The following is a 27,594-nucleotide window of genomic DNA, read 5'->3' as shown; positions in this document are numbered from 1 at the left end:
TATCTTATCCTATGTTTAATCTACAGGGACGTACAAAGTATATCATTTTAGGAGGTCCCTTGCATTCATCTTGTGCTACTAGTAATTTGAGGTGATTGCTTTTCCAGAAAACAGATCTCCTTGCTTTGAAATTCAGGAATATACAGTACAGGCCAAAAGTTTGGACACACCTTCTCATTCAATGTGTTTTCTTTATTTTCATGACCATTTACATTGGTAGATTGTCAATGATGCCATCAAAACTATGAATGAACACATGTGGAGTTATGTACTTAACAAAAAGTGGAGACCTGGCCTCCACAGTCACCGGACCTGAACCAGATCGAGATGGTTTGGGGTGAGCTGGACCGCAGAGTGAAGGCAAAGGGGCCAACAAGTGCTAAACACCTCTGGGAACTCCTTCAAGACTGTTGGAAAACCATTTCAGGTGACGACATCTTGAAGCTCATCGAGAGAATGCCAAGAGTGTGCAAAGCAGTAATCAGAGCAAAGAAACTAGAATATAAAACATGTTTTCAGATATTTCACCTTTTTTGTTAAGTACATAACTCCACATGTGTTCATTCATAGTTTTGATTCCTTCGGTGAGAATCTACCAATGTAAATGGTCATGAAAATAAAGAAAACACATTGGATGAGAAGGTGTGTCCCAACGTTTGGCATGAACTGTATATTTATTAACGTTTCTAGAAAGATGGCGAGTTCACGTTAAATGGAAGCAACTCTCATTTGCAAAGCAGCCTTCATCTTTCAGCAAGTGCTATCTCTGTTTCTAATTTTGCAGTCTGTAACCAGTCTTGTTCAATTTTGTGCTTTTCGTTTACCCAAGTCAGATTCTCTATTCTTTCACCACTGTGGACACAGCAGTTATATAACAGTTGATTCATATTTGATCAGTTATATTGATCAGTTATTTAATCAGTTTATTGATTAATTATGCATAAAGATTTCTGCATTGATTGATGTTTGATTTTTTTAGCAAATGTGTGCAAAGGGAAACTTGAGGGCACTATTTTTAAAGTGGCGCAACATGCTAAGGGTAGGTCAAAGGTTATAATAATAGTCAGGATATAAATAAATAAAAATAAAACCAGAAATGAGGAATATGGCCCTTTGTTTCTGGGTGAATAAGAATAAGAACATGCCAACAAAAACAGCGAAATATGAAGATTCGATACATCACTGCGATACATCCCATCAGATATACCATATTTACGTTTTCAAAAACCGCCACTACTTCTTAACCAGAAAACCAGCGTCGTTATGATACGATCAATCGCGTTCTGCACTGCATCGGTGCAGTCTACCACGTGCATTCACATACCCTGAATGTTTCCACAAATTTTTTTTTTTTTTAATGAACCGTCATGTAAATAAGCCAAAGAAAGCTGAGGCACCCTGGTGAGTACAAAAAGATTGAACAATTCTCATTAGTACACTGTTGGATAATGATTTCTTTTCTGTTATTGCAGTTATAGCAGAAGTATTACACAAAAACAAAATTGATATGAAGAGCACTGCCTGTCCTTGTCTGCCGGGCCAGATGTTTCAGATGGGACTAAAAAAAACTTTTTTTTGTGTTTGCCTAATAAATATGCACATTTGGTTTCATTTTGGTATAATAACACTTCAAGTGCACACATTCTTATTCAAATCTCAGGCTTGTCTTTTGAGTAAATTAAAATGTAACAAGAAATGCACCGTGCATCCTTTAAAAAATTCACATGTTGCATGTGGTAAGCACACGAATGAATTGCAAGATCAATTTTCCTGAAAAAAAGAAAAAATGTGACTGATATTGTGTCATATTTCATACGAGGTGTTAGTTGTGGACCTGAGTGAACCCCGAGTGCGAGGAGAGAAGCGTTCCTCTGGCCGCGTGATGAGTTGATGCGATCTGAGCAGAATAAACAGAGCTGGCAAAACAGATAAAAGCTGTGTTTGCATCTAGAACCGCACGCAGTCATACACGCGCACAAACACACACGTATTTACAAAAGGACGTCTCTTATCTGCTGGTGTATGGTACGTTCAACCATGCAGAAGGCCACTTAAAAAAATGGGTAGAGCACACAGTTTTGTCTGTTTCATCTTTTTTTATATACATTTATATCTATGTACACTGTACAAAGTTGGCAAAACTAACCGATAACACAAGATCGTTGTGCACATCACAAATGTGTGATGATGAAAGTAAGAGTGCAAGAGAGAGAGAGGGTAGAGAAGGAGAGAGCCAGGCTAAGGAGAGAAACCCCAGTTAAATTGTAATCGTGGGTGCGGCTGCGACACAACGCTTCCCACATCAATTAAAATATAGTATCATTTATCGTTTGTACTCTCACACTCCCGCCGTTTCTCACGTCATGGCCAAACAAAAAGAAGTCCTCACTGTGATCACAAATGGAAGCCTGACAATTAAACACAACAGACGAGTAGACGAGACCGCACTTTAGCTGCACCGGCAAGCTTAATTAGTAGGTTCAGAAGTAGGCGAGGACATAACAAAGAGCAGGCTCGTTCGCAAGGGCGTCGTTCATTCGTTTCACCAAACGCGGTTTCAATTTCCGCTAATGACATCGTTAAGGAAAGGGCTGACGAACGGGGTGAAACGGTCTCAGTCCATGTCCTTTAGGTAAAGCCGGCCATGCCATTGGTCAGGTTCCCAGGTTCTAACAGTTTGGCATTTAAGTCAACCACGGTTCGTCCTTCTTTAAGATGTGTGCTTTCAGATAGTCCAATTCAACCCGCTGGCGGTTTATTTATTTAATTTTTTTTCTTTTGGTTGGACAGAATCCAAAGTTCCACTGTGGGCTCACAGTGCGTCCTCACCATTATCAGAAAATCAAAGTGACAAAAATCAAACCATAAAGTGCGGGTTGGCTAAAAAGCTAATTAGAAGGGGACCCGCCTCATTCATCTGTCTCAGCCCCGTTAATTTTCATGAAAGCTGCTGCACTACCTCCTGTGGTGCAAAATACACCTTTTACCAATTAGGTGCCACATTACTGACGTGTGTCGCCTAAGATGTTTTTATCCCTGTTATTGTGTGTACTTAAGTTCCTAATTTGCAGTCTACCACTGAATGGTTTCGCCCAACACTAAGCCATGTTCTTACCGAAACGCTATTTCTGTACGTGTGTTAAATATTAAATATATAGCCCTTAGGAGTGACATCAGGAGGTGCGGGGGTCCTGGTTTCCACGATGTCGTGCCAGCGTCTGCGATGGTGTGCGGGTACGATGTTAAACCATCCTGATTATGCAAATAAATTACGTGCATATCTGACGGCTGCATCTTAGTGGGCTTTCGTTCTCACTCTCGTTCTCATTCAAAGGACTTCACTTGGGGGGGCGGGGCTGCAGACCCTGATGCAACAACAGGTGCTTCTTTTGTTACTGAATATGACATAACAACAGTGACAGATCGTTGGCTGGAATCGACTCCCGTTGACAAAGGTGGCAGCTCAGAGAAGAGATGAAAGCGATCAATACTCCTGCACAGGGGATCAATGGCAAACCGTAGGCCGGTGAATTGGCTGAGGAATGGAGAGTAACAAAGTTGTCAGCGCACAGTGCTACACTCTTTTTGCTTCATTTGTTGCAGGAAAGGCCGATAACTTTAGTCCATAATGATAAAATTATTATTTTTTTCCTTCAGGAAAGTCTCTCCTTGCCCTTAAGCTTTCCGCTTTCTCTTCCCTCCCTCCCAAATTATTAATTTTTAAAAAATTACAATAGATTATCAGCCTCCTTTAAAAGACACTCTTCAAAATCCCTGTGATGAACACCATTTTACAGCAACAAATACAAAATAAGTTATACAACAAATATCATTTCGCCCAAAAAATCACTTTATACAAGATAAAGTATCTAAAAAGGGGAGAAAAAAAAATGTTTTAACCTTGTTCCCCATGGAACCAAACACAAACATTAACAACAGGCACCCGCAGGCATACACACACACACACACACACACACACACACACAAACACACACAGACCAAATGTACACAGACTTTATACACCGAGCTACAGGTGGACCATTAGTTACAGCGGGATTTAAGGGGGAAATCAATCGCTGCGTTATCATCCGGTTCCCCTAATGGCCGTCGGACTGTCATCGCTTTTCGCCATTTGCAGAGTCTAGAACCTGCCGGGAACCCAGGGCCAAGCGCCTCACGCGTGGAATGGAAAGGCTTCTGCGTCTGGAATGTGTTATTCATGCCCGGATTTAGTGGACCTGCAGTTGTAGAGCTTTTAGCGAGATGGAGGCCGCAGGTAAGGTGTTGGCACGACTGAGGCTGTGGGCGGGGCGGCTCCACCTTGCAGCGGCCTCAACTCAATCTGCACGCGCAGCCTGGTGCTCCTGGAGAAAACGCGTATCGGAAACATGCTGGACGTACACCGAACCCAACGAAACACACACCAGCACACACACACACACACAGAACGGCCACGCGCTACGGAGACAAACGTTCAGACGCTACATTCAGAAGCGTGACACTGTTCATTACTCGTGACTTCGCACCCTGTACTTTAGTCTCACGTTACTTTGGCTCCTTGTGAACGAGACTCTTTGACAGAGCTCTGGCAGAGTTTAGCTCGGCGTTGGCAGTGTCGTTGCATACCGGTTAAGTTCATGATGCAATCAAGTGAAAGCCACTTGCATGGAATGTGCAGTTGGAAACTGTTGATTTTCCGACAGTAACCCTCTACCCTGTCTGTCTACTAATAACACACACACACACACACACACACACACACATACACACCTGACTATGGGTTGCACACCTTCTGGCATTTCCAATTGTATTGTCATTTTTATCAGCATCATTAGTAATATTGTTGGTACCACGTATTAATAATCGGTCTCCTGGTCTCTGTTAATTACAAGTACACAAACTATTCGCTCCTCAACAACACTCGGACGCCTCCCAGGCTCACACACTCATTAATCCTCACATGTGACAGGAAAAGGCTGGCTTTTTTTTTTTTTTTTCTGGAAGAACATTTTAATTGGTCTCTTCGATTTTCTTTCTTTGAAAGAAAAGCAAATAACTGAATAAACGGCCCACTACAAATTAGTGTTTCAGTCAAGTTAATTCTGTCCATTTTTCACACTTTTTAAAAAAAACGGAATGACTTTTTATTACTTCTGAGAACTCTTTAACCTACCTGGTTTAATAGAGAAAGTCTCTTTTTTTTGTAATAACAGCACAGAACCCACAGAAAACACTGATGATGAGGATTCTGGAAGGGGGTCTGTACGCTTATGCCAGCAGAAACACACATACAGGAAATACAAGGGTGAGAAAAAGCAACTCTATAGGTCCCTCCTTTCTGTACGTATTGCACACGTGCTGCGGTCCTTCCAGATCTTTCTATGTTTTAGTAGAATGTTTGCGGAGCTGGAGTTAAAAGAGGGGGTTGGAAACAGGAAATGTCCACATGAACGAGGATGATGGGGTATTTTTGCCATCAGTAACTTCAGAAAAAAAGGTGTCCAGGGTCACAGAGCCATGCGAATGGGAGTTTGGTCAATATACCTGGCCGGCAAATCACGTGTTTTCATGCAATGTTGGTGAAGGTGGTGTTTAACCTTTAACCACCTTTCCTCTGAAAAAAAAAAGACGTGTAGATGCAAGATGGGTCTGATTTCTGAAGAGGGGAGCTGGTTTCTGCAGCAGAAGCTTTGAGAAAACATCAGAAGACCTGGAAGGAGCTAAAAAAAGTTATGGAAAATAACCAAAGAAGGAGAGCAAGTGAGGAACCGCAGGGTGCATTTCATGGCTATTTGTACCCGTGTTTGGCAGTCTTGTGCATATCAACAGGGTATTGGGGACATGGGGCAGTTTAAGTGACTTCTTTTAAGGATAGATGGTCCTTCAGGCCTTGAGGGCATGCCATTGGGCCACTGCGGTTCGAGGATGGCCTATCATGTCCTTCCAATGTTTTACCTCCGCAGGGCCACTCTTCCAAGAAAGATAAATCTGCAGCAAGATAAGAAAAAGAAAGATTATCGTAAAACTCTCACTTTCATACAAAAACTGATCCCATGGTTTTAAAAGATGTCAGAAAAACTTGAATTGCACAAGCTGTTCCATCGTTTGTGTGTGAAACACAGAATGTGGCCAAGAGAGTGAACAAGAGACTAAACATATGTGACAAATGAAAAGAAAATGAACACATGAACACATAAATGTACAATAACCCTCATCATTACACACAACGTATCTTTGTCACTGCATAGCAACAAAACATGCATGGCATAGTCTGTCTGAGTTGAGGAGATCCAGATCTTAACTCAACACTCAAGGTAGACATTGGAGTGAGGTCTTAGACAGTATCTCCTCTTCATGAATCAAACCAGATATATACATCAGATGTACCTTGCCAATGACATCATTGCGACTGAGTCTGTCTTTATCCATGACAGTGATGATAATTGTCGTTTCTCTCAAAACGTGAGCAGGGACGTCAAAGGGGAAGGATTCGTTAAAGACAGGGTTCAAACAGCGCTTCATCACCACAGTCTTTTTCTTCTCTACTCGCTTATCTTTGTGCATCAGCCACACTTTCACGTAAGGATCTGAGAAGAGACAGGAGAAACAGAGCATGTTAAGATAATGCAAACAGTGACATCTTTATTAAACAAAACCGGTTTCTTGCATTTTCTGCATGGAGCAATTAAAGGACAATTTCCACAGCATATCTCCAAAGCTGAAATGGAGCAAAGTGTTTAAATCATGTTTAATTTGCATCACACTGATGAGGACAAATGGATGTTTTAGGTACAATATGTGAGGTCAGGACAAGTGGTGAAAATTCAATTTGATCAGATGGGGGCAGTATTTCACCATAAAGCGGAAGTGTTCAGTCCTTACAATGTACACAGTTACATTGTTTTTTTTTCTCAGATTACATCTGAAAAGGGGTGCAGACTTACATTTGAGGTCTAAAAGACAATACTGGTAGATGGCGCCAAATACACAACTTTTAGATTAATGAAGTCATCACCAAGTGGGTAATCCAATTGTCAGGTCAATACAATATAGTACACAATGTAAAGTAATAAATATTCATTCTGGGTAAAGAACATATCCCTTGAGGATGTTAACTAACTATCTATCACCACTTGATGCACAACGTGGTATTACACAGCAGCCAGTTCATTGCTTCATGCATAGAATGCTAACTTAAATATTTCGGTGATTATGTCAAAATATTAAAGCTGAAAACAAGAATATATGCACAGACCATGATTAACCAGGACAAGACACAGGCACAATGTAATTTCAGAATTTCCATAATATTTCAAGCCTTGAACAGAGCAATTTAAAACCCAAACTTCCACAACCAATATAAGAAGCCTAAAATAACACAAAGACAAAAGCAGCATTGACCCCTTAACATCCCAGTGCCCTGAAGTTATTGAATAATAGCTGCCTGAAGAGTTAAAGGGTTAAACACATGAATGTGATTGAATTGATGAATGTGCCAGTGGAGTTTTTTGTAGAGCTAAACTCAAAAAGAATCAGGGGATGAGAAAAAGTAGACACCAATTAGCTTATTATGATGTTAATTACATAACAATTGATGCTGAAAAATCACAAAAGAACTGTGAAAGCCAAGCAGAACAGATGATACACTTTGAGCCACAATGAAGATAGGCAGAGACAAAGCAGAGTCATCCTACCAGAAGTTCCCCCGATGTCCATGGCTTTGAGGTTTCGTGCCTTTATGATGCTCACAGTGATGGTGTTGGCAGTGGGATTGTAGCACAGTGACACCAGCAGGTCCCCTCTACTTCCCTGAAGAGGAACACAAGTTCAAGAAGACTAAGTTCAATTCCTGAACATCCTGCCTTCCCATTGACCAAGGTCTTAATTCCCTCTCATTCCTCTTCACCCCTCATCTCTCATATATCCCGTCCTGTCACGATTGCTGGACATGGTGAGGAAGACCGCATACGCATGACATCATGAGACTTTAATATATGGTGGACAGGAACAGGGAGACATCACCAAACAATGACCCGATGGCAAACAGACACAAACAGGGCAGCTTTATACAACCATACACAGGTGAACACAATCAGGAAACATAAAACACAGGACTAACATGAAACTCCGGTCCGAACCGGAGTGGCCCATGCCGGACCGGATCATGACACCTCCCCTTCATTACGCTCTCTCCCTTTTTTTGTGTTCTCCACTCTCTTACTGACACTCACACTGCCATCACTGCAGGGTTTCAGTTCTTTCCAGAAGGTCTGCATGTGTGCCAGGTCCACCTTGTTCAGTGGGATGGACACTTCCCCTATGGGGTCATTTCTGCTGAAGCGGTCGTAGTCTAGGACCTGCAAGTACAGTGTACGCTGGACTACCTTTTCATAAGGGAATCCTGTGGAAACAGATAAATTTTTTGGTTATTTGTCTTGAGATTAAAATATATACATATAGGTTATGAATAGAAATGACATGGAGGAGCAGGACAACTACATTACGATATATGACATTATGTTCTGTTGTGTTACAGAAGTATTAAAAGCTCCCATATGAACATGAGAGCAAAGACCTTCAAATAGGAACGTCTCATTCCAGTGTGGATTGAGGTTCTTCCTCTTGACCTTGGTTTCTAGTTTGTGCTTCTTGTCTGGCAGCAGGTAGATTTTAACAAAGGGGTCAGATGTTCCAGAGAAGTCCTTGGCCGGCAGGTCCTGGCCCTTTAAGATCTTGACTGTGAGCGTGGAGTCTTGGAAGCTGTAGCCCAAGCTGAACTGAATGCGGCCAAGTTTCTCACAGACGGGGCCCTCATGCTCATCCTCCTCAGAGCCAGGGGACAGCTGACAATTGGAATAGAGGGAAATAAGGCTTTATTTTATTATTTTATCAGGTGAAAACAATATATGGGAAAAAGTGAAAAAGAAGAAAAACTATTGACTTATTAACCAATAAAAATGGATTACAACCCCACATAATTCAATTCACCTTCAATTCAGTGCTCCCGTCTTGATGAAATCAGGGTTTTGAAAAACAAGTCATTCATCAGTCTGACTTTTATTGCATATTACAAACTGCTATTCCTGTTGGAATAGCATATTATCTTTGGAATACCAAAATAAACAAAGCACACATTAAGCTCAGTTTTTATTATTAAAACTACTAATAATACATGTCATTATGGTTGTTATTATAACGCCCTTGCGTTGACTTTTATACACATGCAATTATGTATTTTGAATTACACATAATTTATTGTATTTGCATATTTGCACTGCTTGGGTGACCTTGCCCTAGTTCGCTAAACACGCTCAGCACAGTATAATGGCAATGAGGTTATGCTGAATTGAATATTATTAGCATTGTGAGTATAAGAAGGATCGTGACAGCGCTTTCTATCCTTTGTCAGATGTAAGCCTTTCAAAAACTAATTGCAAATAATTCATTCTGAAGCGGTAAATTAGAATGCACGAGAAATTGGAAAAATGACTGAGCGCCCCTCTTCTCTTCTCAACTGATCTGGCCCGTCCGCTCAGTATTACTCAACAGCAGCCTGCCGCCTCACTCTGTCACACAGTCAGCAAATCGGACTCTCCAGTATGGCACGCACTTTGACTCACAACACCCATGGCACCCTTAAAAAAGCACAGTGAGCAAACCTCAGATGTTCTTCTTGGCCTCAACTTGCCTCTCGTTTCGGCTTTTATGAGTCTGAGCATGACACTGAGTCTCAGGCTAAATGTTAACCAGCTTCAGACCAATCCAGCTCATTCTGGAGATCCATTCCCCCAGTGCAGGCATGTGATCATTACCAGCCCCATTTCCTGTAATGAACGTCTCCAATCTTAAAATTAAAATGAGTTCTTGTAACTTCCTGCTGTTCGGCTTTTCATATCATGCTTAAATTGGCTTCCACCTCATTCAGCGTGGTGTTTTAATGTTCAGTGCATTTAAACAAGAACAATCCAAGCTGGATCCAACTTCAATACATTTAAATGTGTGCTGATTCTCTAACATCTGGGATTATAGGCCCTGCTCTGCATGCATACACGGCATGCAATCAATACGGTGGGTGTATGTGCATATGCACGACCCTGATAAGATTCAAAACCATCTGATTAATTAACCTTGTGGGAACGTCTGTTAGGACCTTTTTCAAAGTCAGCTCAAATTTGCCCAGGACTGCATGCGTTCTTATAGAGAGCCTAACCCTCAGCCAGGCCTTCTGGCGCAGCCCTACTGAAAGCCCTCATTAAATATAATCAGAGTCTCTTTTAAAAGGGTTTGCCACCCACATAATAACATACAGCTTCCGCTCAGGCCACTCGGTTCCTCAAGCTCCATGTTCTACTCGTAATTATTAGCCTTCCCCCCGAATAAAGCTTCTTTTTTGACATGTTTCTCGGCGGTACTAAAGCCGTGTCATGTTACCAGCATTTAGAGGGGAATAAATTAAGAGACACACGGCGCGGGCCTTAAGGTTAATAGGACTGTGCCATTTGGAAACCATCGTCCTCTGTAAGTGCTGCACTATTCCGGTACTGCAAATTTCTTATTGTTATGGTGTCACACAGGACAGTAACACACACATACAAGATGCCAAACTCAGACATGCCCCCTTTTCACTAAATGCATGTAATGAATTCCGTACATATGATCTGCTGGGATGTTCGGGGGAAAAAAAGCAATCAAGAATTTTGTAATTTCTCCAAAACAGAATTGCCTTACCATCAACATGTCACTGGTGAGTGAGTTGGCCAGGTCTGAGACGGAGGAGTTGGCATCTGGTCGGCGATTGACCTCGTCTGGTGTTTGACCCTTCGGGCTGCTGCCTGGTTTGCAGTTTGCGGTTCTGCAGTGGAACACAGAGACCAGGAGAGCTGGATCACACACGTCTCATGCTTCTGCATTCATTACAGAGATCCTATACATTTTAAGGTCTTGAAGGGATCATTTGTAACATATATAAGTGATCCGTTATATAACTAAATATAAATATATAGTCCTTTTTTTTTTCATTTTCTATGGATGAAGTGAGAATATTTTCCGTATCTTTTCCTTAAATCCCTGTTGAGATTTTGCACAGATTTTTATGGAAGTTAATTCATCATAATCTGAAAGAAAAAGACAGGGGCGTATAGAAGAATACATGAGGGCTGAGAGGATTTCTTCAGGCGCCATCAAGCTAAACCTTCCAGAGTAGGAGGCAACATATGAAGACTGGGAAAAAAATATTCATGCATAATATCACCAAGGTGATGCCTCCGCCCTGAAGCTAGCATTTCGTATGGGTAGCACACATTCACTATAGAGAAAGAATGAAAGAAAGAAAGAATGATTTTGGTGAAGATGACAAACATCACAGTGAAAAATCCAAAATTGCACAAGGCACATTAAGCAGCTAGACTAATGAGTTCTCAGGCACTGAGGGAGATGGCGAATGAGCTGATGGGAAACATTATGGAGGAGGGAAAAAAAGCAGTGATCACAGCGTAATGCCGCTGAAAGAAGGACAATACAGACAGTGGAGGATTAAAAGATTTATCTGCGAGGAGAAGAAATGCAGAAAGTGAGATTTGTCTGTTGGAAGTCCCTGGATTTGCAGAATTAACCGAGAGTAAGATGTAAGACTGAACTGCACAAAAAAAAAGGGGGGGGGGAAAGAAAAGAATAGAACCAGAGATAAATAAGCCTGCGAAAGACAAATCATAAACAGGGAGAAAAAAATATATATTAACAGTGAAAGACCAACACACACACGAGCATGGAGTCTACATGCAAAGAGGAAAGAAAGGAGAAAGAGTAAAGGAGATTTCAGTTTGGTAAGAAAAACACTTTATGGCTGCCAAAACCGTGGATAAAATATTTTTTTAGGAAAATGAAAGGGGGATTAATAGTGAGAAATGCAAGACAAAACACGCAAGAAACAAATGGTTGTTTCATCGTATGGAAGAGAGCATGGCTGCTCCGATAAGGCTTTCTGGGGTTCTGACTGTGGGAGGGGGTGAGATATGAGGGCAGCATCTAAAATTGAGAGAAATTGCAATTTCTGACACGATTCAAAGCCCTATCCCTGGCAGGGTAACACAACGGAAGACAGAAAGCCCATCTGAGGCGGCGTTCGAACTACTGATATTCATTAAATGGAAAATGTGCATTCATTAAAGGAAGTCATAGGTGACAAGAGGCAGATGGCTAACATCGAGGGAGGCATGTGATAATCTTTACTGACACCAGACTGACATAAAAGTGTCATGGTGGGCTCTAACCACAGCAATTGAGAGAAACAAAGCTGAGTGGGTAGTGGTTGTACCCAAGTGAGGTCTATGAACCAGACATCTACAAAGTCACGGGTTCAAACCCCACTTAATACAACTTTGTGTCCCTGAGCAAGACATTTAACCCTGAGCAATACCGGGGGGGGGGGGGGGTAAGTCGCTCTGGATAAGGGCGTCTGATAAATGCTGTAAATGTAAATGTTACATTTATATTAGTGGATTAATGGTGTATAAGGTAAGTCCATAATTCTGGAGACCTTACTATACAGAAGAAGATAAGACAAAAAACCTTATACCAGCACATTATATGGGACCTACAAAGGTTCCATACTTTAGCTAATATAATAATGCACATATACAATATATGTAAAGGGATTTATCAAGGCCATTGAGTAACACTAATGCATTGTGATGTGTTTTTCACATTCCAGTCTTCAGTTCAGACTTCAGGAAGATTTCACTCAGTTTGTTTAATCATGTGTGCCGATGCTATCAATATAATTTAAACAGTTCATGGAACGGTTTAATTTTATCAGAATATACATAATGAATGTGCAGTAATGGAAATCTGATTAAAACTCCCCTGCTATATCAAACGATTCGTGTGCTCATAATCTACCCCCTTATCCCCTGGTCTTGAAGAGGTATGCGGAATTTCCATTCCAGTGAAATTATTAAAAGTATAAATAATAAAACGTTTTAAAAGTAAAAGTTAAGCCTGCAACAGACTGGATTCCTCTCTGTGGGGAATAGTTCCAGACATGCAGCAGAAGATTGGTGGGAGAGTGATAGATGGATGCAGGCATGTATTAATAAAGGAAAGTCCACATTTTGGCAATCAGTTCTAAAGTTGTTAGATGAAAAGTCATGATATTTTCAAATCTGAAGAAACGACTGTGTTCAGTGAGAAATAGGAACATTTATCAGTTAATGGACAAATGCATGAGTGTAGGTAAATCAGGTTGGAATCAGCGGTTGAAATATTTTGATGTCTCATGCATATATAAGACCTTCTATACTTTCTATCTATGTATCTAACATGTTAATCAGTTTTAAATATTTAACACTTTAAAATAAATTAACACCATTAGCACTGCTATGTAGGTCTGACCTACGACATAGTTATGTCATCCCAGCCACATAACAATACTTACATAAAGATGTCTGAGATGATTCAAGATTCAAGAGAGGTTTATTGTCAGTATACACAGTATACCATGTATTGAAATACTGTTTCACACAGACCTCAAATAGTGCAATTGTAAAAGAAAGAAAAATATATGTGTATATACACACTAAACTAAACTATACTGACTATAACTAAAACTAAAACATAAATACTGTACAGATGTACAGTATTGACTGTATTTACAGTACAGTACAGTATTTACTGTACAGATGATGGAATCATCTAAATCACTATTTGCTGCAGATATTCAGGACACTTTGCTAAAGTTTCTACATGTGTTAAGAATCGGTGTGTCAAAAACTGACAGAATGAAAATAAATATAATAATCCCAGGAGTATTATGCAGTATCCAAGCAATTAATTATCAGTTTATCTTGTTTCCATGGATATAAATAGTAAATGCACAACTCAGAGTCACTAGGTGCACTGTGCAAAAAAAGCACTGGGTGAACAGTGAGCGAAGAGGTTATGAAATTGACAGGATAAAGGCATAATGACAGGGACAAAAGGTTGGAGACACAATGAGAGTACAGCTGTGTGATATCAGAGCAGACGATTGCATCAAATTACACACACACGGAAATCTAGTTAGTTGGCCCACACATGCAATTCACTGAGTGAGAGCAAAAAACCCGTTCCTGAATTCTACACCAAAGCAGGTTCATATACTGTGAACATGCCTTGGACTACATGGACCATCATCCTGTATGTCCAGCCATGCTTTCATTTTCTGGTAAATGTTCCCTCCTGCCTAAGATATAATATATTCTTCCCTCCTTCCAGCCACTTTATGCCCTCTCTGCCATCTCTTTCCTCTCTGTATCTTCACCAAATCCTGACTCATTCAAGAGGGGACATCACATGGTCCCCCAGGGACTGAGCTGGCACAGAGGACACTTCCTGCTGTCCAGCTTTTATGCCATTAAGGTCGAGGGTCTCAGTCCAACAAACACCCACATCTATCAGAAATAAAGATACAGACATGACTCAGCTGCAATGAGGCTTCTGAAAATAGCCATAAACTGAGAGCACAGGCCGCCCATCCATACTTCTGCAATCCATACTTTACTTTACTTTACTTTACTTTACTTTATTTAGCAGACGCTTTTATCCAAAGCGACTTACAAGAGGAAGACACCAGCAATTCTTGTTTGATTTCTATAGAATATTGAGTTTACAAACTAAGAGCCCTGATAAGGCTCAGACTTGTCAGTGAAGAGCATGCTCAGAGATTGTTAGGTGCTAGACGAAGAAAAATTATAATGTATTTATACATTTTTGTATTGTTTGTGCAATGTGTACGCATGCGCGTGTGTAAGTGTTAGATTTGTCTGTAATATTTTTTGAACAAGAGGGTTTTCACCTGCTTCTTAAAAGTGGTGATAGTCTCGGCTAGTCGTGTGGAGGAGGGCAGGTTGTTCCACCAGCCAGGGACAACAACGGAGAACAGAGATGATTGGAATCGGAGACCCCGTGAAGAAGGAATTTTTAGTCTCCTTTCGTTTGCAGATCTGAGAGCGCGTGCAGGAGTGTAGCTAGGTAGTAGTGTGTTGATGTAGGAGGGCGCAGTTCCATTTACAGCCCTGTAGGCAGCATCAAGGATTTGAACTCAATGCGAGCAGCTACCGGGAGCCAGTGGAGGGAGGTAAGAAGAGGTGTAACATGGGTGTATTTTGGCTGATTGAAAATGAGACGGGCTGCCATATTTTGGATCATCTGGAGTGGTTTTATGGTGACTGCAGAGGCTCCAGCCAGGAGAGAGTTACAGTAGTCGAGTTTGGAGATGACCATTGCCTGGACGAGGAGCTGCGTAGCCTGTTGTGAGAATCCATAACACGTGATTCCTCACTGTGAGGACATTTATGGCAATTCTGTCAACATTCTCCAGGCCCCCTGTCTCTGAAAATCTGGTTACGGCAGTCACATGGCTCATACAGTTTCAGACAATCAGATACATAAAAAAGATAATGGAGGCTGTTGAAGGTTGACAACCGGAGAGTCTGGAGAACGACGCCAGCATTGCACCTAAAGGATGGTTCACACCCAAGTAATAACTGCAGAAAAGCACCGGTGTTAACACTGATGTTTCGGAGGTCAGGAATACAGTCTAATAATTGATTTGGGAGAAAATGCATACTATTGCACATGCAACAAAATTGAAAAAAATTACATTAATACCCAGATAGAACCCTGGATATTTTTTTTTAGAACATATTAAAATATTTATATGCATATCCTTTTAACATGCCAAAGATTATGCCAAAGATTAATTTTGAGGTCATGCAAACGTAGATAAACCACTTTCTCAGTGAGGGTCTTTCCAGCCCTCAATGGTTTGAGGGGTGATGGACACCAGGCCAAGCTCTTTTTCTCCAGGAGCACCACTGAGATGGTGTAGAAAGCTGGCACACCCACGCCTAGAGAATTGGTAAGCACACATGGGACGTGGGAGGGGAACTTATTACAAACTAGCCGATGGGCTGAAGAGGGTCACATGACTACAGGACATTTGGCAGGTAGAGGTGAGGGCCTCTAAACTAAAACACACCCAAACTCCTAGAGCTGTAGTGCTTAGGGTTCACTGCAAGCCTTGATAGGCAAAAATTGATCTGACCATTCAGCCGATTAGACAAATGATGGAGCTGTACTGCTTAGGAAAGGGACCTTCAGGCTTTTCCTCCGTTCCAAAAGCCCCCACAATGAACCCATTCTACAAACAACAGGGACTGTACAAACACCCCAGTGGACCTTGGCAAGATGAATAGACTTCTCTGAGCAATTTCTACTGCCTTAGTCTGGTTTTCTGAACTGGATGTGGTCATTGACGGGGGAACTCTGGCATAATCCAGTCTGCTGCGTTAGCTTGGCTGCTGGCCTGCTGGTCTCCTCTGCCTCTGGCTGACCTGCCGGCTGAACTCTCACGTGAGCGCTGACAATCTGACTTCAAGTGCATTACCTCTAAAACCACAGGATAATCACACCAACCCAGCAGCACTGAAGAAGCAACCATTTTAGTAATAATGCTGAAAGTGGTTTCTTCGAGCGGAAGCAACTGCGGGGTCAGGCCAACCCCACCAAAATCCATCTTCTTTTGTCTGGTTGTAAAGATACTCTTGGCCTAAATAAGAAGAATGGACTGACCTTATTTTTGCATGTTGTGTGTACTCAGATGATCACAAAGCATTGTCAATATCTGTCAATTCTGATTTGTGAACAAATTGAATATATGCCATTTATATGGATTAGTCAGTCCTATATTCTATTCAGATGCCTACATACACCATTGCTCTCAATACACCTAAGTGTAGTGAAGCGTCAATAACCCGAAAGCTGGATCATAACCCATAAAAAAACACCCAGGGTCACATGGAACAGTTTCAATCGCTTCAGACACAATAAGTGAACCCATTAGTTGTCCTCGGCAGGAGCTGATCGAGTAGTCACCGTGTCCCATGGCTCATCGCCACGCAATGGGGAATTCGCCTCAGAACCTCACAAACTGAAACGATTAGTCAGGGCTGTGCGGCAACTGCCTCACTGGGGGCTCGGCTCTCGTAAGACCTTATCAGTTAACCAGGCTTAGGGAGCGGCCTTCTGAGGGCACTGACAGGCTTTTATATTTCACCGGCACACAATAAAACATATGGTCACACTCGCAGACACACACACACACACACACACATTCAATGAACGTTTCCACATGCAGACATCACTTTTTTTTTTTTACTTATGTCAGTATTAATCAAAATGATTTAACATTGTAGAACTGTAGATGACCATTGTACTGGAGTAACTTTTTACAAAGCAAAAACCTAATTGTTTGTAGTCACACATGGAAAGTATAATTATATTATAAAGTATAAGGTTTTTTTTTTTCTTCAACATCATACTGGGCACGTGTTGACTGGAAAGAGATTTGGTAGATGGGACATGAGTCAAAGAAGTGCTTTTACAATTTCTCAGATGTAGTGTCGTGACAGACAGTATTTTGCCTGAGCAAAAAAATATAATGGTGCCATCATGGTCCAATAATCATCTGGGAAGCACCTGAGAGTGAAAGTGAAGTGGTTGTCATTGTGAAACACTGCAGCACAGCCTAAGGTGACACAATGAAATGTGTCCTCTGCTTCTAACTATCACCCTTAGTGAGCAGTGGGCAGCCATGAGAGGCGCCCGGGGAGCAGTGTGTGGGGACGGTGCTTTGCTCAGTGGCACCTTGGCGGCTCGGGATTTGAACCGGCAACCTTCTGATTACGGGGCCACTACCTTAACCACTGCCCCCTATGCTGGTCCTCAAACATCATACAGAATACAGACATATTGGCGCTCTTCAAATACTCGGAATATATCCACAAATATATATGGGGTTCAGCTGTTTCCATTTGTGCGTCTAGCCGCATCATAAAATTCTATTGTTGCCAATTCTAGTCAAAGACTTATTAGGCTCCCCCTGAAAAATGTGAACTTGTCAGCCATGATTTGTCTGAACTTGTACCAATGTACCAGTGGGACAGTGGTTGGCCTTTCATGGTCATGAAAAACACATTGAATGAGAAGGTGTGTCCAAACTTTTGTACTGTAGTCCTTCAGAGAAAGACAGAGAAAAAGAAACAGAGAGAAAGAAAGACATCAAACCACCTGCTACCTGCCCACAGAAGAAGCAGCAGTCTGCAGTCTTGCCGTTTTCCTTGAAGCAGTTATCTCAAGTCACAATTGGAAAGAAGTAAGCCCAAAGCGGACCCGTAAAAATGTGTTACTCGGCTTTAGTTATTCCTCTGACAGAGAAACCCTGCGTGGTGATACGGTCCCCTGATCTCAGGGGTGGTTTATTTTAACACTGCGTGCTATTTATCGTTTGTTTCACCATGCGGCAAACTTGCAGGCAGTTCTGAGATTGAATTAATGTTGTTGCTCAGGGGGAGATAAGAGTGAAATTTGGAATTTTTATACAAAACAAATATAAACATTATATGGAAAAAAAAAACATACTGGAGAGAGGAGCAGGACAACATTAATGCTGCTGATTAAGGCTAGGCAATAATCAGTCGATTAAACATAGCGCACTGCACAAATGAGACACAATTTACCTTCCTGTTCTTGCCATAATCCATTAATGTGCAGATTAATTGGTTGACAATAATGCACAAAAATGACTAGAATATGTATTTCGGAGCTTGAGATTGCAAATAGAGGCCAAAGGAATCAAGCAGAAAATGTACTAATGCAATATTGTCAACCACAACATTATCCACTACGATGGCAGCTGCGAATAATATTTTGATACGAGCATCCTCATAAAGATCCTCATGAAGTATTGTGCTCCTGAGTGGGTGGTAACTGCCGAGCACTGAAATGGGTTGGCAGCTCAAAACAAAATGCTCCTCTGTTTTCCCCACGGTGTTCCGTGGATCTCCTGCGCGGTGCATCAAACGCTACGGGTGTTGGACTGAACCGGTCCTGGGAGACCCTGGGACGGTTATGTGTCTGTGTACATAAACATGGTTTCCTCTGTGTCACTTCCTTTTTCCTTTTCTGTCACTCGCTCTCACTCTTAATGTGTTAAGGTGCAGTTGTTGTTGTTGTTGTTGCAATTTTTTTTAACACGGATCTATCTGTGTGCCACAGCATGCTCTTATGTGGGTGCAGTTCTGTTTGTGCCAATGCATGCTCAAGCATGAGTGTGTGTGTGTGCGTGTGTGTGTGTGTGTGTGTGGGCATGTGTGTCCTCTCTGCCCATTTTCCTACTCCGATATTCAGCCGTGATGCAGATGTAACCTAAACTGCCGCGTCTGACAGTCATCCAGCCTGACAGCACACACCACTGCACTGACATCATCCCATCAGAGAGCCAGTCAAGACCCCGCGGCCAGCCGCACAACATAAACCAAGAGATGGGGGGAGGGAAGGAGGAACGAAAATGAGCAAAAACAAAAACAAAAGGCAGGCAGATGCGGTGGCACAAATATTGGAAAGAGACGGACGGAGCCAGAGAAAGGGATGGATGCTTCGTGATGGGAGCTGAGCAATGGATAGAATAAAGAAGAGATGGAGGTGGGAGGCTTCCACCACGAACTCGCAGGGTGGGCTGCACTATCAATACATGTGATGAATAGGCCAGGATGAGAGGGGCATGCCAGTCACTGATGAAAGCAAACAGGGGCAAGCGAGTCCGAACCCTCCCCTCCGCTCAGCCTTCACCTAATGGAGGCGTCTTGCTCGGCCTACCACTTCCAGCCCCTGCAGATCCCCTGTGCGCGCCGGTTTTCTTTCACCTGTTCCAGTCCTTCTCCGGTCTAATTAGGATACTTTCATCACGATGCTTAAGCCCGTTTTCCAAATCCACAACCTTGATATCCCCCGTGTGCCGGCTCTCCGCTTTGCCAGTCCTGCGGATTAATTATGCAACACTCCTCCACAACCCCCCTCCAGACCGGTATGCGAAGGCCCATGTGATCTGCTGCTGGAAATGCATGAAAAAAAAAAAAATTCTATTCTGCTTTCTGTTCAATAGTAGGCACGGATGACAGGCAGGGCTGAGAACCGGCCTTCGGCAGACGTCTGGATACTGGATCCTCGCTTCGTCAAGGGCTACTGTTCAGTAGCTGGACAGATGCCACCGCGCACTTCATTTTCATTTGGATGTAATTAATTTTTACAGCAATTAAATGGATTGAGCTCAGACGGCGGCGCTCAGCCACATGCAAGTTCCACTGTTTTGCGCCAAACGAGGAGAACTCTTCAAAGACATGCAGATTATATAACGCATCTTTATTTCATTCCTTCAGTATTCTGACTCAAACGGCAAAGCGGAGAGCGGTTGCCACAGACTCACATGGCATTTATAAATATTCCGCTTCTGCACTGACCTACATTTGGTGTTTTTAGTCTAAATGGGCTCTCATACTCCAGTGTCGATCGACATGTAAAAAGCAGCCAAGAACTGTTCGATCTGAAGATTAATCAGGGAAATAGCAGGCAGCGTTATCATACCTACGCCTGGCATGAGCAATCCGTATTGATTTCAGAGACCAAGGAAAATATCAAAGTTTTATCAATAATTATTGTGCTGCATTGACTGTGTATAATTACATGCTACTTCAGAAATTACTCTTTGTTTTTATTGCATAAACGTACAAACATATCCAGCCGTTCAGGTCAATGCATCAATGCAACTCCAGAAATTAGAATTTCATGAAAAAAGCCATTTGTATTTGTAATTAAATAGAAAGTTCTAAGACCTTTTTGATAGATTGTAGGATTGGTAATATTCTGTCATGCCACGTCGAGATGGGAAGGGAGAGGCACAATTGCTTGACATTATGAAAGTAACAGAAATGGCGTGATGGCCAGAAACATGGCCCTAACATTCTGACCAGAGGGGGTGCATGGACAGAAGAAGAAGTGAAGTGATTGTCACTTGTGATACACAGCAGCACAGCACACGGTGCACACAGTAAATTTTGTCCTCTGCATTTAACTCATCACCCTTGGTGAGCAGTGGGCAGCCATGACAGGCGCCCGGGGAGCAGTGTGTGGGGACCTCAGTGGCACCTTGGCAGATTGGAATTCGAACCGGCAACCTTCTGATTACGGGGTCGCTTCCTTAACTGCTAGGCCACCACTGAGGTCATTGTAGCCTTTAAAGACCGGCCGGCTCCTTGAATCCCCACCCAATCAACATTGTTTGTTTTTTGCCCTTTGCTGGTGCTAGCTTGTTTCCTAAAATTGCCTACACTTCATATTGAACCCCCTTTCATACGACCATTCTCCTGGATTGCCCCAATTGCCTTGATGCGGCGTCTACGTTGCCATGAACACACCTCTTGTACCTTGACGCCCTCCAGTAACAAGCCAAGTCTGAAATTTCTTCTCGCGCCTGCCACGTTTATATTCCAACCAGCCACGGTAAGGACAAATCCCTCAAAGTGCCCTTGTGCCCTCTCCGCTGCCCCCCTCACTTCTGCGGCCCCACCGGATGCCGTGAATGCCGTGCACGTCTCTGCGCGCCTGTTAAAACGCCAGGGACTCTCAGCTCTCTGTTTACCCCCCACCTGCTCTGATGTCAGCGAGTGTGCCCTCAAGCCTCCCCGCTGACAAAAGGGTTCTTATCACACCTACCTAACCTGTGGGTGATTAGGACACAGCACACATTTGAATGGGTGGCACCTGGCAAGCCCAGGGCCACCTAGCCAACACATATACTTATAAAAACTTGAGAATATGTATTTCTTTCAGCTATTATCATTATAGTGAAAATACTTCAGTTTATGTACAATGAATACAGCATATATATGCCTACAGCCTTTCCCAGCATACTTTTCTTTAGATGGACACAAACCGAGACCCCCACCAGGGTCAAGCAGGAGGACACGGAGAAAAGCTCCTTGCTGTGAGCAGAGGCGCTAATGACTGCACAAGTAAGCAAAAAATTTCTATTACAAAGCCAGTCCAAAAATAGGCACAGACTCATTTTCATACACGGGTTCTTTATCAGTGAGAAGCTGTAATTCTGGTTTTACCCTAACAGCAGAAAGCACAGCTGCCGACCCTGTTGCAGTGTGTTCTGTAACAGCTCACTTACAGGGATGTGACCACTTTTGGTCGTAGTAAAGCTGAACTGAAATCAGTGCAAAATGGATCAGTTTCTGCACTGTTGATAATGTACAGTTGCCCAGCTCAGTTTGAACCAAGGATGATTTTGGACCTTTGGGGCAATAAATTCATGGCATGATATGAACATTTAGTAGCAGAATGCAAGGGGTGGTTAAAAATAACTCTTGTCTGGAGAAAACAAGAATCAGAGTGGCATTTACAGAGTAAACATGTAGTTTTTGGAAGCCACAAATCATTCAGCTCCCACAAATATGTTCGGCATTCACATGAGCCCAAGGCTACAAGTTTATGTTTTTTCAAATCCGCTGTACGGTATTTTGCAAATATAAAGCATCCACCCTAGCAGAAAAAGCATTTTGGTATTTAACGTACTATAACCGTGCATGCCTCATTCATTGTCTCTAAATGCTGTTTTAAAAGACTTAATGCTAACATGCCATCCCTAGTCATGCACAATATTCAGTGGAAAACATCCCATAATGCACTGCACCTTTAAAAAATGCCTGTGATGCTCCAGGCATTGCAGCAAAGCAGGGACTGAAATTCTGCTCTGGGCAATTTCTGTACAATAATTTGCCAAAAACATAAACAGAACAGACTCTCATTCTCCGCTTTACTTCATACTTTAAGACAGATTTTTATTTGATTCTCCAAATGACTTTTTATTTAGAAATACTTTAGAAACATTCACGCACACACAAAATAAAAAACTTCACTACTTCTAATATGCACATTTACTACAAAAATTCCATATTAACACACAAATTCATTAGCTTTAATTTTATGTCACCTTCTCATAAATGGCAAGAGTATGTCAGCATATTTTAGCATGTCTGGGGTATCGCTGTTGTCGGTGCATGAAATTAAACACAGTGTAAATTCTAAAGACTTATTCTATTTCTATTTCTTTTTTTTGACATCCAATCCTTAATTAAATTTTTGGAAATTGTCTTTCGTGAGCGAAGCTACTGATTCTGATTAATTAGAGCTTGGGCCTGATTAAGTGCTTGCCGAGACTGAGACTGAGTGGCAGAAAGACGTGCCCAGACTGGACACTGATTTCTGTATGAAGAAATATTTCCGTAGTGGGGGCCACCCACACTAATTTGTGCGTTCATCTCACATTCACCTTCACTCTAACACACATTAATTACTGTGATCTCTGATGACAGCATTCATGTGAGTGGGAGAGATATAATGTCGGTGGTACACATAGTGAACACATGACATAAGTGTTTCGGTTAAAAGGGTTAAAACTCCATAACCTTCAGTGATTATATGAGAGGTAATCATGCTCTGATTTCCAGCTAACAACCAACTACAACCTCTTCTCTAGCTTTTTTTTTTATCTACCATTTCTCTAGGTCAGGATGGGAATTTGTACATCAGAAAGACAACAAGACACAAGAATAGAAATGTCAGGCAAAGTCACAGAATTGACTTTTCTAACCCTCTGCTCACCTCTCTTCTCATCAGTACTCTACATCCCTCTATCCAGTTGAAGACATGGTCTTTACTTATCTATTCAGACACATAATTACTATCATAATTATGTTTTTACAACTTGCATATTCCCATAATTTATGTAACAGTAACTAATAATCAAAACTCGAATTAGAATCACTAATTTGGTAACAGCAATATAGACGACAAATGGAGTAAAGCAATCGAGTCAGATGGGCTTAGTCCCTGGTGAATTCAGGTGTCAAGGGCCCAGTGGTGACCTGATCCCACGCATTGACCACAAAGTCAATGAAATATCAGATAAAACAAAGCATTACTGGCTATCCATGTTAGACCAGCGGCCAAAAATAATTGGCCCGTTCCACTCACATACACCAGTTTTGCCTCTCGTACGCCTTTGGTTTGTTTAGTTGGAACAAATGCTGCTGCATCACAGCACAAATAATATGGGTCAGATCAATTCCAGTGTGTCAAATGTATGGTAGTACACTGAGCTGCATTACCTCTTAGATAATATACTGTCCACTGGGGAACACTAATCACATTAGACCTTTGGAAATAAATATTACACAATATATTAAATATTAAAGTACATTCATAATTTAAAACCTTTTAAAATAATGAAAAAAACGAGTAGCCTAACTGTATTACAAGACAGCAAATGGACAGGAGCAATATAATTAAGTTTCCAAAATTCCAACGCATTTATTTTTCATAGATTAATTTGTACGACAAATATGCACTTTAAGAGATCCACAGAAATAGAGGGACCATTGTAGAATCTGAACAAAATGAAAAAGTAGCAGACAATGACTGAACCCCTGCAAAGGTTTATTTGTACAGGTTAAAAAATTTTTAAAAATTTTGAACAGTGTTGTTGTCCTATGTATTTATCGATTCATGTACTCATTTATTTGTTGCTATTATAATTAAATAAGAAGGTACACATATTGAAGGTACCTGTTGGTTACCCTTGCAAAGGCACAAAGATATTGTGGGAATAAATGCTGAGACGGGTGTGCAGAACCGGGAGACCATTGCAAACACAGAGACCTTTAGACCAAACACCACCATCTGCCCTCAGTGCTCCGGTGAGCAGGCAGGGTCCACAGCTAAGCTGAGGTTAGCAGAGCGTAAGTGTGTATAACGTGGCACGCGTCAGGCTTTCACAGTTGGCCATGCCACGTTGAGCGTGGAGCGGTGTTAAGACTTTATTTTGTGTCTTGTGTGTGTGTGGGGTGGACTTGGTAAGCCTGACAGTGTCACGCCTGGCCAGCCTTTATTTCCATATCACAAAGGAGGGCGATACCGAGCTGCCATGGCCTTGGCTGTGTGTGTGTGTGTGTGTGTGTGTATCTGCATGTGTGTGTATAAGATAGAAAGGCTTAAGCTGGCTGTCTCAGCAGGCTGCTCCTTCACTAGACGGCCGTGCAGAGCTGCAGGCTTCACAGCAATAAGAGATGGAAGAGCAGTACGCCGGTGAGACCACAGAGCCTGACCATCCCTAATCAGCAGAGGGCCACGGCTCCAGTCTCCGCTTATATTACAAAATAAATTAAGCAAATAAAATATTCTGTCAGCATTTGCCTTGGCCTATCTGAAGTGACTGAAATGTTCAAAATGACTTATCAGCTGCAGATTTGCGCAGGTGGGCTTCTTTTTGGCCATGTCTGGCTGAGGTCGGCAGGAAAAGTTTCCACAGTGACTATCAGCAGTGAGCCATCCACAGTACATCCAGAGGACAAATTATAAATTCATTAGCAAGCTAAGCAGACAAGTGAACAGGATTTACATTTACATTTACGGCATTTATCAGACGCCCTTATCCAGAGCGACTTACAATCAGTAGTTACAGGGACAGTCCCCCTGGAGCAACTTAGGGTTAAGTGTCTTGCTCAGGGACACAGTGGTAGTACGCGGGATTTGAACCTGGGTCTTCTGGTTCATAGGCGAGTGTGTTACCCACTAGGCTAATACCACCCCGGGATTCAACAGGGATTCTGTTCAACAGGGACAGAGATCTGTCTGATCTGAAACTGTTGAGTGTACAAAAGTTTAGACGCGCCTTCTACTTAAGGGTCTGGTGTTTTTTACAAAACTGAAGACACATGAAATAAACAAATGAAAAAGCAAACAAGGTAAAACGTTTCTCCAAAGCAGGGAGATTTTGTTCTGATGCCAGCATTTCACACTCGTGGCTTCTCTCCACCACCTTCAGTTGAACAACAGGGACGGATTCCAACAGTCCTGAAGGTTCATGCTGAACACTTTCCTTTCATTCTCTCATGTTAATGAGCATCTAATGAAGCAGCTTTTGATGATGATAGTGAACATCATCAGCAAAGGAGGTTTGAAGAGTTGACTGACAAAACAGATTCATCAAGCATGAACTTCACTTTCTCCTGCTACAAAAACACTAAATGTGTTTCTTGAATTGGATTTTTCACAATTTTTCAATCGTTTTTGTCTCCATAGCTGCCACAGAGTAGGTGCAGTCAAACATTTGACAGGTAGTGCATATCTAGCCTATGTGTAATACATAATCCACTCATCCTGGGCACCCGGATGGATGTAGGAGGTCTACTGCATGAATACATCTGGCAAATGTTTAGCTGAATGGGGGGGAAATTGCATTTTTCAAAATAAAATCACATATCATGCAGCCCAAGGCATGAACAACATAATGAATGCCACTGTCGCCGTGGAGACCTGGATTCAGTTTCCAGCAAGCTGCAACTTTTGGCTTTACGATACATGTGCAGAAGGGAACAATTAATCCAGGCATCTTTCTTGCCCTAGATTTAAGTTCTGCCACCTTTATGATGCTTGATGAGAATCAGTGGTGTACAAAGTACGCAAGCCATCTCGACTTTAAAGGTCCCCTATTATGAAAATGTGACTTTGTGAGATTATTTAACATTAATACGAGTTGCCCTAGCCTGTCTATGGTCCTGCAGTGGCTTGAAATTGTGATAGGTGTAAATAGTGCTTTGGTCACTCTGCTTCACCATTCAGAATTTGTCCCCTTATGTCGTAATAAGGGGAACGCTTACTCTCCCCTTTCTCCAGAGAATTTCCCACCGCTTCCCTAAGAATGTAACTCCACCGACCGCCATGGCTTGGTGATTAGGTGTGATAATGAGCACAAATGTGTTTTTTTATGTCCATCACACAAGACTCTGAAGAACCAGTGAGTTAATACATTCTACAGATATACAGTTAATACATACATAGTATTAGGGGATAATACATTATACAGTTAATACATACATAGTATTAGGGGACGACTAACACCTACATTATGCAAAAATAATAATAATAAGAGGGGACCTTTAACTAAGTAGTTACACAAGGTAAAATTTTACTCCATTATAATATACTTTCATTTTACTTCATCAGCTAATTTTTGGCAAAACAGAATGTATTCCATTTGTCTGACATTCATTAAAATGATAATAAGCACAAAAGGCAAACACTGAAGCCAAATTTCCATTAAATGAAACAGAGTTTAGTTACAAACCTTGGCAAGTCAGATTTACTGTAATGAGAACTGGTGTTTGTATAAATACATGTGAGTGATGTGAGGGGGCGGGGCTTACAGTGTTTGTAGATGTTGTGTTTGTCTGCGGTACTAAACATGAGAGGAGGGTTACAAAATGCTCGCAGTATAGTTGTGTCCACTTGACTACTCCCATTATTTCTGTACTTCGCATGAAATCTACATAAGATTTCATTACAAACAATAACCATACTTTTAATGCTCTGGTAGTATGGCTTTTATTATATGTAGGGATGATAACGTAATGCCACGTGGGAATTAAAAGACAACGTGATATTTTAACAAACAAAGAAACAAAACCACAGCACGGTGGCCTGAAAACAGAGTACAAAAAACGAGCAGCATACAGGGTGCTCCTTCAAACTACACACAAACAATGCGTCGCACCACATGCTGCCCACAGTCTGACATGTCACCCACTCCGACCTATTCATGCCTGATTCCTAGGCGTCACAACGTCAGTTTCATTTTGATTTTCTGCACTATTAGAG

At 41.9% G+C, this 27,594-nt stretch overlaps 1 protein-coding gene across 3 annotated transcripts in view; it reads right to left on the bottom strand.

The window, feature by feature from the left end:
• Positions 1–4,949: 4,949 nt before the first annotated feature.
• syt7b (synaptotagmin VIIb) overlaps positions 4,950–27,594 on the bottom strand; it is an 80,089-nt gene continuing 57,444 nt past the window's right edge. For all 3 annotated transcript variants that reach the window (XM_028955665.1, XM_028955664.1, XM_028955666.1), the window contains 6 exons: positions 10,729–10,852; positions 8,576–8,843; positions 8,232–8,401; positions 7,695–7,809; positions 6,388–6,587; positions 4,950–5,988 (listed from right to left, as the gene is read on the bottom strand). In XM_028955665.1, coding sequence (XP_028811498.1) covers positions 5,884–5,988; positions 6,388–6,587; positions 7,695–7,809; positions 8,232–8,401; positions 8,576–8,843; positions 10,729–10,852 — 982 coding nt within the window. In that variant the 3' untranslated portion in view covers positions 4,950–5,883. The remainder of the gene's footprint in view (positions 5,989–6,387; positions 6,588–7,694; positions 7,810–8,231; positions 8,402–8,575; positions 8,844–10,728; positions 10,853–27,594) is intronic.

Source organism: Denticeps clupeoides, chromosome 16 (assembly GCF_900700375.1).
Source record: "Denticeps clupeoides chromosome 16, fDenClu1.1, whole genome shotgun sequence".
Lineage (NCBI taxonomy): Eukaryota > Metazoa > Chordata > Actinopteri > Clupeiformes > Denticipitidae > Denticeps > Denticeps clupeoides.
The sequence above is the reverse complement of the archived record's forward strand: the minus strand, read 5'-3'. Positions and strand labels throughout refer to the sequence as shown.